Genomic DNA, 13745 nt, shown 5'->3' with positions numbered 1-13745 from the left:
AGGTATATATATACAGTACAGTGGTGGTGTCATGTAGAATCTATTTATTTTGAACTTATCATTTTCCACTTTAATGTTACTGATGCATTTTTAACTAAAACCTTCATGAGAGAAGCCGTACCGCCCTGCAATGTTATAGGAGTAGTATGAGGCAGGGTTTACTGTGGACATTAAACACACTATAAAGTACAATAAAGCCACTATAAACTCAAAAATTTTGAAACACCACCTGTCTGATTTATCATTTTGAAATGTCATCAGCTAACAGGCTGTTATTTGTGTACCATTAAAGTGAAGATTCATAAATCTCAGAGACTGCTTACCCTGTTACAAAGTGTCATTTGTCTTTTTAATAGGACAGATAACAACAAATGATTTCCTGTTATACTGACGCCAGCAATAATGTTCAATCTGCCACTTTTCCTTATCAACATTGCAGCAGATGTGGGGATTTTTTTCCGCTCTTGCCTGTCATACATGCAGGTCGCTAACAGTGACATTATGGTCAGTGTTATCAGCAGAAACTTTTTCTGCGGTGGTTATCACAGCCTTCATCCACTCAGAAATGTAGAGATGTATATCCTGTTTAACCCTTAGGTCAGCAGCTTCTGTCACTCTGACAGTTTGTCAGTACTTATATGTCAGTGTGAAATACACCTTGCACCGAAACCACATGAGACACATGAGTCTGACAGTGACAAGAAGAATACACAAGTTTAAGGAAGAAAAAAAGAATCAGATATGTTGTTTCTGGTGGTGAGTTTGCTGTGCTGGACTCAAACTGAAGGTGAGATTTTTAATAATAGAGAATTTAAAAATTTTAGTATTATTACTGTATATTAATATGTATTTATTATTGTATATTTGATATAGTGATTAATAAAATGATGACAGCATCTATATTAATAAAGTCATTGTCTATTATTTAGTTGTTCCTATGTATTTTGTTATTGCTGTTTGTCTTATTATTTGCTGCACTAAGACGTAAACAGTAAAAGGTACAGACAGTGAATGTATAAGAATAAGAAAAACTACAATCGTCACTAATACGTTAGTTATAGTAGAAGCAGATGTATGAAAAAATAGGATACAGTGTGTGTTTGGGAGAACTCACAGAATGGATGCAAAGGGACAATCATATAATTTAGTTTAATGCCCTGTATGATATATATATATATATATATATATATACACACACACACAAACATTAATGTTCTATTCTCTTTTTATTATTGCTCTGCGTGTTTATAAATGTTCTCAATAACTTTGTAATTTTAAATCTTATATTCTTATATTCTTTTTTAGGGTGACTGTAACATCTGTCCAGGGACTACAGATGAAAATTAGCCTCTTTGGCTAATTCTAGTGCATTTATAGCATTGTTAATTAATGTGCACAGTCCCTGTTAAATAAAACTATGAATAAATAAATGTGCTAATTACGGGAAAAAATACAGGGCACCTGCAATATATTTCAGAATATACAAATATTCACCAAATAAAATGTCCTCATGTACATGACTTTCAGTTGGAGTTGACTGATTATATCATGAATCTGTTTGCAGATTTGTATTTTTTTGCACCATTAAATGTATATTGGCCACCCAAAAATATTTTGAACATATACATGCAATTACAAATGTGATGTGTATATGTTTTATGTTTAACATGAACTCATCAGTGTTAATTTGCTTAAAAAGTGAACAGGTAGACAACATAAGACATGTCGCGGTATGAAAAGCACAGGTTTAAATAATAAAATGAATGTATGAATTAATTGTCTTTTTTCCTCCCTTCTATCATATTATTACTCATTAAATGAACTTTTAGCTTCTCATTTATTGAAGTAGGCTAACTAATTATATTTGCACTTTACCAATATATTACATTATATTAAACACCTTTCTGTTACCATGTTGTTATCAGACCATACAGTACAATGACAGTTGCTGTATCATTTGACATTATGGGTAATCCTACTAAACCCAACATCGTGAGAAAGACAGCACTTGCATTAAATTATATATTCATGCACTAACATTTCATTTGCTCCTCCACACTCAATCCTACTAACCTAAAAAGTCAGTTCCAATCGAGTTTGAGCAAATGAGACCACAGTAAAAATTCAAAATTGCTCTAGAAACTTAAGATACTGTAATTGTGGTTTGAATTATACTATTTTAACTAAGCAGTTTTATCTTTTATGTCTCCCTTCACTGCAGCTACCTACAGACAATGCGGTAAAACTTCTATGACTTTTTATGGAGAAAATATGGTGCTTCATGCTGGAGAGGGCTTCAAACTGGGCTGTGAGATCAAATGTTTGGAAGCCCAACATGTCGCCCAGCTGTGGAAGAACAGAGGATATGAGGTAGTTCAAAAATATTTTTAAGGGTTTCATGACATTTAAAATTTATTATGGCATGAATTAAGTTGATATGGAGTGTACTCTTGATTATGCACCAAAGTCTTACCTGTTAAGCAACAAGTAAATTGGTTCTCGTTATTAAGGATGATTATGATTCAGTCAGTTGCGTGGTTTGCACCCTGTGCATTAAGTACTTCAAGCATGTGCTGTTCTTATACTGAAATGTAAAACCAGTGATGTCCAAGTGTCAAATTTTTTAAAAAATTCAATGAAATATCACTTTATTTAGATATGACTTGTGGAATATCATCCAATTTGCATTTTTCTTCCTGTCTGTTCAATTGAAAATGAGAATTCTGATCCACAAATGACTGATTTTCACCTTAACACATCCATTCCCTGTTCATCACAATATCATTAACACTTGTTCAATAATGCAATTCAATACATTTCTGCAATAAATAATGCTTATAATATTTAGTTTCGCTTGGTGGTTTGGATTTCTTTGGGAGCTTGAGACGCTGTAAACCCTTCTAAAAGAGCAACTTAAACAGCAGCTGAAAATCTTGTTTCTACTGACCTACAAGTGGTTTTGTTTTTCAGTGTGCTTTAGTGATGTAGAAGTGTACTCCAAGGTGTTTCGGTACACAGTGACATCACTGTGGTTTTGGGTTATAGGTGCAACCATGCACTCTTCAGACGCAGTGAATTATTGCCTTTTGGCCTTGTGATAAGTTACTGTTAAATCAGCCAATATTGGTACCAGAGTGTATCGTTACAGCAATAATTATTTTCTTCTCCTAGGGTGGTGTGTGCCTGGTCAATGTTAGCTCCATCCAGCCCAATGTGACCCTTGTCCTGCATATCAGCTCTGTTACAAAGGCAGACACTGGTTATTACTCCTGCACAGTCCATCCGTCTGATACAATCAGCCAAATCTTCATTCAGATAGTTGGTAAGATGCTGAAGAACTCTGACTCAAACTCTGCTACAGTGGCCCTTTTCAAGTATTAGGATTATTGTTAGGTGTAAGGTACTCAAAAGCACCATCTACTAAAACTGCAAGTAATTTAGCTCAATGGCTTAGTTCAATTCAGTTAATACAGTGTACTGTAACTTGTGTACTGTCTGTATAATAGTTTTGCATTTATGGATACAATTCAATACAATGTCACCTAATTACTTTCAATTTTAGTAAATGGTGCTTTTGAGTAACAGACTGCAAAGTTGAACATTAAGAACAGCTACACATGTGACGTCTGGCGATTAATGATACTGATGATACTTTTCCTCAAGTGTCACCATGAGATTCACATTTGTAACTTCATCAGGTCAACTTTTACAAATTGTACTGTTGTATCGTCTTATACTTTGGTTTATGACTAAGCTAACGACATTCCCAACAGCCTCAGCTGTACATTGTTTATAGTGCATCATAACATCAGCATGTTATCAGTCACTGTGGGTATGTTAGCATGCTGACGTTAGCATGTAGCTCAAAGCACCGCTGTACCTAAGTACAGCCTCACAACAAAGCAAGCTGCCAACATGGCTGTAGACAACATTTTTGGTGGTTGTGTGGTACTATATTAATTACATGAATATTACATGGCTAACTTTCCTCTGTTGCCTCCTTTAGAAGGCACCAGGCCTAACACCTCTGCTACCACCCCTGACCCACGCAACTTTACAACATCTACCCTGACCACACCCAGCCTGCCAGTGTGTAACAGCTCAGGTGAGAGCTCACAGCTCAGGAGGGGCACTGGTTCTGTTAACCTTGGCAGGATGTTACAGCCACAGTAACTAGTAACAAATCAGGGCCTGGAGCCTTGGAATGATTTGTGATCACTTCTCAAATTCTCAGTATTAGTATTACTGTAACTTATGAAGGTGTGTGAGGCTGTGATACAACATTATAGCATATTCTGTGAAATATTCAACAAAAGAGCCTTCACTTGAAGATGAAACTACCGTAGGCCTATGTGTCCCTCTTAAGTTGTTTTCATAAATATACTGTTCAGTGCAGTATCATAGGTTAAGCTGAGGCAAAGAATGACTCCTCACTGCATTCTCTCATGATCCACACCACTGCTATTAGTATGTTTGCATGAACGGTTTACTAACATTTTGACATGTGACAGCAGGACATTCACAGGTGTAAATGATACAATAACTGATGGCTGAATTCCATTTAGATGCTTCAGTTTCATGGTCCTGGTATTGTGCATACTGGCTCACTGTCACACTGTCAATTGGGACACTTGAATAGAACAGAGCCATCGTTAATGTTATTAGTAACACCTCCTTTTCCTGCTATGACAAGTCTAAATGTCCACTGTGAAAAAGGCTACAAATACAAACCCACACCAGTTAGTAAAAATGAATTACGAAGACCTCTGGAAAGAGAATAGTATGTGCAAAGAAATGGTAGAAACACCACGCAGATTTAAATTCCCGCTGCTGTGTTTTCTGATATTGTGGTCAAACCACTGCCAGCTTTAAACTAAATCAGGAAATATGGGGTGAAATTAAAACTTTACAAAAATGAAAATAAACATCGTCATTAAAACAACATATTTCTGCTGTACATATACTTCAATTTAAAATGTATGCCATTGCATTATTTTGGGCGCCATCCACAGTTGAGAATGTGACTTCATTAGAGTGACACTCATGTAGTGCAAGGGATGACAATTTGAAATTCAGCAGTAAAGCGTGGTTACTTTGACAATTTGGGAGTTCCTCTTGTTGGCTGGATGGGTACAGAAGCCAAGACAGGCCATAAGGATTTGAATTGTATAAGCAATTTAATACATAATTGTGAAATTTAAAGTCCTTTAAAACCATCTATCTATATATACGCAGTTTGAATTCCCCCTCTTTGAAATTTCTTGAAGGGTGTTTCATGTTGTCTTTGTTTTTAAGGGTTCACAAATTCAGATTCAGGCCCAATACCTAAAACGCAATATTCAGGTTGCTCAAATTCAATTGTTCATCAAGTTGCTACGATTGGATCACTTAGATTCAGACTGCAAATTGCAAAATTTGAAATATCTTTCTAGTGAATTCAGAGAGGAGAATTCAAACCACATAAATCCAGACAGATGATTTACAGATGGAATAAGATATTTGCTATAGACTGACTAAACTGACTTCAACATAATACTCAGTAATGATTCAATTTTACAACTAGGTATTAAGTGGTTTATGAGATTCAAATGATTACAGATGTTTGCTTTCATAGATTTCTTTTTAAATTGAGTAAAGCAGAAGATATATGGGACTACTGCTTCTCTTATTCTCACATACAGTGTCATTCTGCTCATGTTTGTTACCAAATGTCAATCCAAATGAATGTAATCTGAAATGTACCTTTATCAAGTAAAGATGACTAATACTCTCATACTCATGTTTTAGCACTGTGTTTGCTCTAACTCTGCCTCCTTTTGATCTCTATGTGTTCCTGCAGCTTTGCTATAGAGAGATTTTATGTGAACTCAATCTGCATCCATTTGTGTCCACGTAGGTCTGCAGGGTCAGTTATGGTTCTGGATGCTTCTGGGAAAAAGTGCCATCTTCCTCCTCTGTTTGGTCTGCCTTGCTGTAAAATACAAAAAAATGATGAGAGGAGAGGAGAGGAGAGAAGGATGCAGATCTCTCTCCACAACAATGTTTTGTTTCTACTATTCGCCTTTATAACTTAATTCCATATTTTAGTTTTTGCATTCTTTAATTCTCAAATTAAGTTATTATTTAATTTCAATGAAGCAACTTCAGGATTAATCTATTCTGGATTCTACAAATTAGTGTTTACGTTCTTGCTTCCCTGCTAAGTTCTAATGTTCATGATATATTTTAATTTGTGTTTCATCTCTCATGTAAATCATCTTTTAGCATGTTTTATTCCCTATCATTTTTACTTTTGGTGTGGTTTGTGAAAACAGATTTTGTAAGACATATTCTATACGAAAACTATATGTATGTTGTTCCAAGGGTTTAGTAATAGTCCTAAACACTGTAGTGATAGCCATGACATTTTTTGTTTTGTTTTGTTTTTCTGTTTTACAACAGACAAAAATCCCCTGTAAGGCTTACTGAAATGTCTACTCAAACCAGATGTAAAGACATAATAATGTGTACTATTTGGCTGTTTAGCATCCTTACAATGCCATCATAAATGAGCTGTGCAGAATAAAAAATGGGTATACACTCACCTCAACCTCTTTATACCCTTTTTTGGACAAAAAAATCCAATAAAAAAAATAAAGGTGTTTGTGTTTTTTCAGCAGAATTAGATTTCTGGCATTACAGAGGTCTTGAAAGGCCAAAATCCACAGTGTGTCCACACAAAATTTTGTGCAAAATGCATTTAAAAGATGATGTGAAGCTTCTATGAGGCTTCAGCAGTGCGAGTTAGTCATATCAAGCTCCATATTAGCTTCAGATAAACTTTTAAATACATTTTTGCACAGAAGGACTGTGGATGTTGTAACCTGTCGGGGGCGCTCTCTACTTCCATAAGTCTGCTTTACTGGCAAAAAATCCCCGAAGAAGTCAGAGAATCCAACATGTCGGCGCCCTACAGCAGCGTTTACTTTGACAGGCAATGACTTTAGTCAGAGTAACAGCTTTCATCTTGAAAACTCGATAAGAAGCAGACCAGGAGGAGACATGTTTCCAGAAACGGCGGCTCCGCTATTCTCTCAAGCCGTCCTGATGAAGGGTTTGAGGCGGTTGTCCGCACATGGAGGAGCCGGCAGCCTGCAGGCCCGCAGACACCTCACTACCAGCCGCTGTCTGACAGCCAAGGTTCCTCCTCCACGGCAGCCCAGGGAGAGAGTGGACATCCCCGGACTGGAGAGGGTCACATATGGGGAGAGGATGCATTATGTGCCGGGGCTGGCTAAACCCGCCAGTCCACACTGGGAACGGGACTACAAGGACCCGAGGTTTTACAAAGCTCCTCCGGCTCAGGAGATGCCGCTTTACAAAGAGAAGCCGTGTTATGTGTACAACCAGAGGACCAACGCGCTGGAAGGTAAAGAGTCACTACTGTGTTCACTACAAGCACATCCATGATGTGTAAAAGGTAAAACATGAGAGACACAAACAGGGCTGAGGCTCTGTTATCACTGCCGATCTATTCATAGCAGACTCAGAGTAGAGAAGAAGCAAATCCTGAGATTATTAGTTCACGTGCTGCTTGGTGGATTATTGTTAGGCCGAATTTATTTAATTTTAAGATGTCACAGTAGCCTAAACCTGCACTAACTTTGGCAGATGAGACTGTCTAAGTCTATAACAGAAACCTTTTTGCTAGTGTTTTGTTAGTTTATGTCATGTCATGTGATTATTATGAACTTCTCACTTTGCATTCATTTTCTCCTCGTCACATAAAGTGCATGTTACTGTTGCCGATAATGTTTCCAGACTCTGTGGCATTTCACATCTTCATCATGTCTCTCTCTCTCAGGTGTGCTTCAGGCTCTGTGGTTGACCAAAACTAAGATGATCTCTGGTCTGCCCCCTCATCTCCTCTCATTGGCGGAGAGTCCTGTCAATCAGATACCAAATCAAGATGAGCGCGTGCAGAACGCTATCAAACATGCCCGCTTCTGGGACACAACAGAGGACCGACCAAACAAAGAGAAATACAGGTAGAGTGTCAAGTCACAACAACATCTGTATAACTGTATAGTAGTAGTAGATTAACAAACATTAAACCATGACAAAAACTGCAAACTTTCAGAGAATCTGATGCAAATTCTGTCTTTTTGTACATGGCTACTGCATCTGGTAAACAAATACAAGAAGAGTTAACACCATTTTTCATTTACTTGATTACTTCACTGTCAGTCACTGCTTTCAGTTTTGTAAATGTGAGGAATTGCAGCTTTTTTTTTTTTTTTTTTTTTAACTATTTTCTGACATTTTATAGACAAAGTGATTAACTGATTAATCAAAAAGATAAATATTAGTTACATCCCTAAATATAAGCTTGGATTAGACAACATCAGTGTCAGTTCAGTGAGAGTTTTGTTGAATTAGCAGTCTTTAAAATGTGATGGATGTGGGTCATGCCTTGTTTTGTTAGGTTCTCCACACATTATCTGGTATGATCTGTGCTCACCACAAGATGGGTTACAGAGCACAGTCACAAAGGCAAAGTGTAGCGCAGGGTTAGGTTACAAAAGCAAGGAACAAAACAAAACTGCCTCAGCAAAGACTGTTAGTGAATTATACATTTCTCTTAACACAAAAGAAAGCACTGGCAGTTCGACTACTGCGGAGAAGAGGATACTTAAGGGGCGCCCTGGTAGCCTAGGGGATTGAAGCGCCAACCATGACTCACAATTCATGAATTGAGTTCCTGTCATCTCTCTCCTGCAGACTATTTAATAAAGGCCTTAAATGCCCCCCAAAATGAAATGTTTTTCATCCATGCTATTATCTCATTGGTTATGCATTGAAATGTCATGAAGAACTAGATCAAAGTTGAAAGCAGCCAGGCATAAAATTCAGCATCTTCACTCTCTCCATAGAAAAAAATGGAGGCCTTAGTTGTTTAGAGTCACCTGAAGTCACCATGGAGTAGCTTATATTAACACCTTTTGTGTGTGTTATACTGTGTAAAGGAGTTTGCTGCTTTTCAAAAGTAACAAATGTGTTGACTCTGTAAATATTTGGTTGAATCTTGCTAACTGATGGCAGCACAAGCACATTTATGCTTAAAATCACTCTCCCCTCACTCACCGCTGGTTTGTTCCTCCCGCAGCAACACACTGCTCTTCAACCTGCTCCATCTGTGTGCTACTCTACAGCCCAGTCACCCAGCCATTGGAAGGAGGATCTTTGCTGAGAGATATTCACTGGCAGCTTCATGGAAAAGAGGTATTATTGGATTAAAGGTACCCTGTGGAGTTTTTGACTGCTAGTAGCAAGTGGGTGCCTGTTTTATTTGTATCGCGTACACTAGCAGGCATGCAGGCTTATTCCACTGACTGACAGTTGGCAACAATGACAGGCAAAGAAAGTAGTTATCTGCCAAGAAAGGCAGTGAAGAATAAAATTGACAGATGCTGCCTGAAATAATAATAAATCTGAACGTACTGAATGCATTCTAATAGACTTCCATTTCTGTTTTATGTTTGTGTTCCAGGTGAGGACCTGTTACAGATCAGGGGTCAGAACGGTTTACTGCATAGCAGCATGGATCCTCTCCCAGAGGTTTCTGGGAAACAGGAAGTGGCAGCTACGGCAGATCACGTCCTGGAAACCTTCTATCCCGTCTCGCCCACCATCGACCTGCAGAAAGTACATGTGTACAAGGAGTTGAACTCGTCAGGTGAGGAGTCACCCGGTCCTGTCCCGTGTTACAGGAATAATGGTCTGATAGTAGTCTTCTGTCTCCAGGTGAGACTGAGCACAGTTTAAGGAGTGTGACATCTCTCTCATCCAATCAGGTTTCAGGGGTGACTACCCTTACCCTCATGCCCACACTCTGTACTTCCTGGAGGGAGCTGATGCTCGTTGTAAGCTCCGCCCAGATCAGTTCAGAGCCAAGATGATCATGTTCACCTTTGGAAACGCTCTGGCCCGCGCACACACACTGTACGGGGTAAGGACATACACATAATGACACACACACACCGTTAACAGGGTGGAGTTGTCTGGGTCAACGACTAGCTTGTCTTAAATACAGTAGTCTGTTCTCAATCTGTCTAACTTTATTTTATATAAATCATAATCATCTTTCTACCTCCTTCACTGTGTTTTTATGTGTGTGTGTGTGTGTGTCTCAGACCCAGCCCCAGCGTGTATTAGATCATCCTATAACAGTCCAGGCAGTGGGGACCAATGGCAGAATCTTCCAGTTTCTGGTTTTCCAGCTCAACACCACAGATCTCTCAGGAGACGACGGCATCAAGAACCAGGTGCTTCAGCTTTGTTATATTAGCTGAATGTACTCTGTAGCTGTATGAGAGAGAATCAGACATACAACATGTTATTGGCTATGAGGGAAGCGTTGCTATATTACTGCAGGATATGCATCTATGACAGAGCTAATGCTTAAATGATAGGTAGACTGAATAAACACAAACCTGCAGTTCTGCAGTAAATACCACAAAACCTACATTTATTATAATCTTACAACTTAAACATAAATACACAAGTCATAATACTAATTAGCAGCGTGTGTGTGAACGGTTTAATTATTTTTGTTATCAATTTGTCTGCCGATTCTTAGATTAATCTATGAATCATTTTATCTATAAAATGTCAGATAGTAGTGAAAATTGCTCCCCCCAACCCAAGATCACATATTCAAATGTCTTGTTGTGTCCAACCAACAGTTCAAAAGCCAAATATATTCAGTTTACTATCATGTATGACAAAGAAAAGCATCAAATCCTCAAAATTATTAAAACAATAATTCAAATGTTATCAAAATAGTTGCCGATCGATTAATCCACTAAATGTTTCAGCTGTGCTTTAGTACATAGCAAAGCTTTTTTGGGCGCTGTTTGTTGCCACACCATTTTTTTTTAAAGGATTCAAAATGTTCCAATGATTACCCACAATCACAGCAAAAAGTCAAAATGCTTTAAAACATCCATAGAACTTTCTGAAACCATTCCTGCTGCATAATCATGTGATCCAAACAATCCTCACTTCACTTCAATATGTAACTGAATACAAACAGCGTATGCAGCAATATCGTGGAGAAACTATGACGATGGAACATGCAGAACAACAGGGGATAGGATTATGTTGCTGGATGGTTGGAGAAGGTTCTATGGATGTTTTTGTTTTCGCTGTGACTCTGGGGTGTGGTGCAACTTTTGGGAATCCAAGCTAACTACAGCTGCCGTCCTCCGTGAAGGAGCAAGCGTCAGTCTTTTCAGAGCTGCCTTTCAAGGCTATGAGTGTTTATTTACAGTGGAGTATACCTTCAATATGCTCCCTCTCATATCTATAAAGTATCAGAACATTATGAGCATATCGAGACCAAGTCTTTGCACTTTAATACTGGTTAATGCTTTAAAGCGGCAGTCAAACCATTAAGTCACATGATCTTGTCCAGGTGAAATAGGTGAGGCCAGAAGATTGGTGATTGTCACCCCATTCACACCTGGTATTAACATGCCATCTGTATCTGGATATGTTATCTGGATAAGTGAAATTGCATGTTAATGCTGGTGTACATACACTCAGAATGTATTGTGATTGGATTGTGATCTGATTGGCTAGACCCCTTCTAGAATTGGTTCGGCTCGCATTGTGATTGGTTCTCAGCAGATGTAAATGCGATCTGTACCGCCTGTCTAATTTGCATATCAGGATCTGATCACAGTGCAGGCACAACTGAGAAAACAAGAACACATTTTAGTACCAAATGTAAATAGAAAGACCCATAGACTGAATGTCATTATCCAGATACAGATCACATGTTAACACCAGATGCAAATTAGGCCTTAGTCACTACTTACAGAACTAGATGTAGCTGTTAACTCTAGTCAGTCACTAAACTTCTCTAATTATTTTCTCACAATCGTTATGTATACTTCCTCCTGGCATTGTGAAAACAAGCTCACTAATAGTGAGTTGGCAAATTCAACTCCTGTCTCGTGCAAACCATTGCTCTTTAGTTTTGCTAAATAAAAGGGAATGATGCAACACAGCTAAAAAAAAAAAAAAAAAGGTAGCTTCCTCTATTTTGGACTCTCCGGCTCTTCATCTTCTCACGCGTCAGCTCTGTCAAGACTGCTTGCTATAGACCTTCACAGCAAGAAAAGTAAAGGTGGAATTGATAACATTGACAAAGGCTCAGTTCCATTTAAGTGTGGAAGGAAGTCATACTGGTGAACCAACATAAGCCATCAGTAATGTTAATAATTGCACCTGTGCTTTTCCTGCTTTGACATGTCAAAGTGTCTGCTGTGAAAAAGGTCTTTCGGTCAACGCTGCAAATTTGCCTGTTAAAGTGAACCAAAGTCGAACTTGAAGTGAAAAAAACTGTGTGGATTTACTTTCATGCAGATTCCTTTGAAATCAAATTGAATTTACCAAAAGATTTAGCATTGGTGTGACCTGGCCTTGATTCAGGACTAAATACTGTAACCTAAATACAAACGTTATGCAAAGAATCTTGTCCTCAAAACTAGCTCATCAACAGTTGTCTGTCAAAATAATTTGATTAAGCAATAAAGCAAAAAATCATGATGTTGGAGCAGGTTCGCTGTTTCTCTTTCTCATTACTTTTTTGATCATTTGCAGTTGTGGCTGGAAGAAGACGTTGAACTCTATGATTTTGCAAAAGTCCGACCACTCATCAAGAAGAAGCAAGTGAAGGTATGACAATCACTCCCAAACCTGCTGTTATTTTACAGCCATGTTCTCTCAACAAGATTGATTGTGTGTCAGTTTGTGGCTGTCACATGATCTTGTCATGTGACAGTTTAGGACATGAAGCAGTTGATTCCATCACCAACATTTCAATAATTACATTTTTGCATGACATTGTGTTCTTACGATAATGTCTGGTTGCACGGGGTAAGAAGAGGTGCAGAGGTCAACAGTTAAGTGATTCTGATTGGCTGCTGTGTGTCTCCCTGCAGGTACCAGCTGGTCTGACAGGATATAAACCTGAGACATTCAGCAGGTTCCTGGCCCTGTACCTACACGGAGCTGTGTAGGACTACATACCTCTGTGTGTGTGTGTGTGTGTGTGTGTGTGTGTGTGTGTGTGTGTGTGTGTGTGTGTGTGTGTGTGTGTGTGTGTGTGTGTGTGTGTGTGTGTGTGTGTGTGTGTGTGTGTGTGTGTGTGTGTGGATGGACACACTCTGAGCAGTGAGTCACTAGACAAGTATGTGTGTCTGTGATCTAAACCAATATATCTGAAAACCAATTTCTCTAAAACATGCTGCAGTGTGTAATTTAAACGCACTGAAACTTTAAAATTCATTTTGACACACTGACTCCGTCTGTCTGTTTGTTCTTGCTACTATGAGAACTCAATAAAAAAGTGTCATTCTGAATATGTACACAAGTGTGTTTTGATTTTTTTTTTTACACTGTGCTAGTGAAAATTATTTACTTAGAAAATGAACAAGGGATCATATTTGTATTAGTTCTTTGTGTGAAGTTCTTATGAATGTTCATCCTCAAAGCTGTTATAACACAGTAGTACTCATGGGAAGAGACAGCAAGAACCGACTCCATTTAGGGTGCTGTGTTGCAAATATAGATGATGATGATAAACAGGATAAAATGTCTAGAAGTGATGGAAATATCAGCATGTCTAGAAATTATTCTGGACAGGAGACATTAACATATATCCAAACCTCTACGCACAACATGAGAGCTTTTCTCAC

The 13745-nt window shown here is 38.3% G+C and overlaps 2 protein-coding genes across 2 annotated transcripts; both read left to right on the top strand.

The window, feature by feature from the left end:
- The first annotated feature begins 32 nt into the window (after positions 1 to 32).
- On the top strand, positions 33 to 6583 carry LOC137193623 (uncharacterized). The gene is made up of 5 exons (XM_067604869.1): positions 33 to 787; positions 2222 to 2370; positions 3172 to 3322; positions 4007 to 4105; positions 5897 to 6583. The coding sequence occupies exons 1-5, from the start codon at positions 742 to 744 to the stop codon at positions 6067 to 6069; spliced, it is 618 nt and encodes a 205-aa protein (XP_067460970.1). The 5' UTR covers positions 33 to 741; the 3' UTR covers positions 6070 to 6583.
- A 330-nt stretch (positions 6584 to 6913) lies between these two features.
- Positions 6914 to 13409, top strand: mrpl37 (mitochondrial ribosomal protein L37). Its single transcript, XM_067604867.1, has 8 exons — positions 6914 to 7408; positions 7844 to 8027; positions 9146 to 9261; positions 9530 to 9715; positions 9834 to 9988; positions 10173 to 10304; positions 12649 to 12723; positions 12990 to 13409. The coding sequence occupies exons 1-8, from the start codon at positions 7042 to 7044 to the stop codon at positions 13065 to 13067; spliced, it is 1293 nt and encodes a 430-aa protein (XP_067460968.1). The 5' UTR covers positions 6914 to 7041; the 3' UTR covers positions 13068 to 13409.
- The last annotated feature ends 336 nt before the right edge of the window (positions 13410 to 13745 follow it).

The sequence above is a fragment of the Thunnus thynnus genome, chromosome 12 (assembly GCF_963924715.1).
Source record: "Thunnus thynnus chromosome 12, fThuThy2.1, whole genome shotgun sequence".
In the NCBI taxonomy this organism is placed as follows: Eukaryota; Metazoa; Chordata; class Actinopteri; order Scombriformes; family Scombridae; genus Thunnus; species Thunnus thynnus.
Note: the sequence above shows the minus strand (reverse complement) of the source record. Positions and strands in the feature narration are given on the sequence as shown.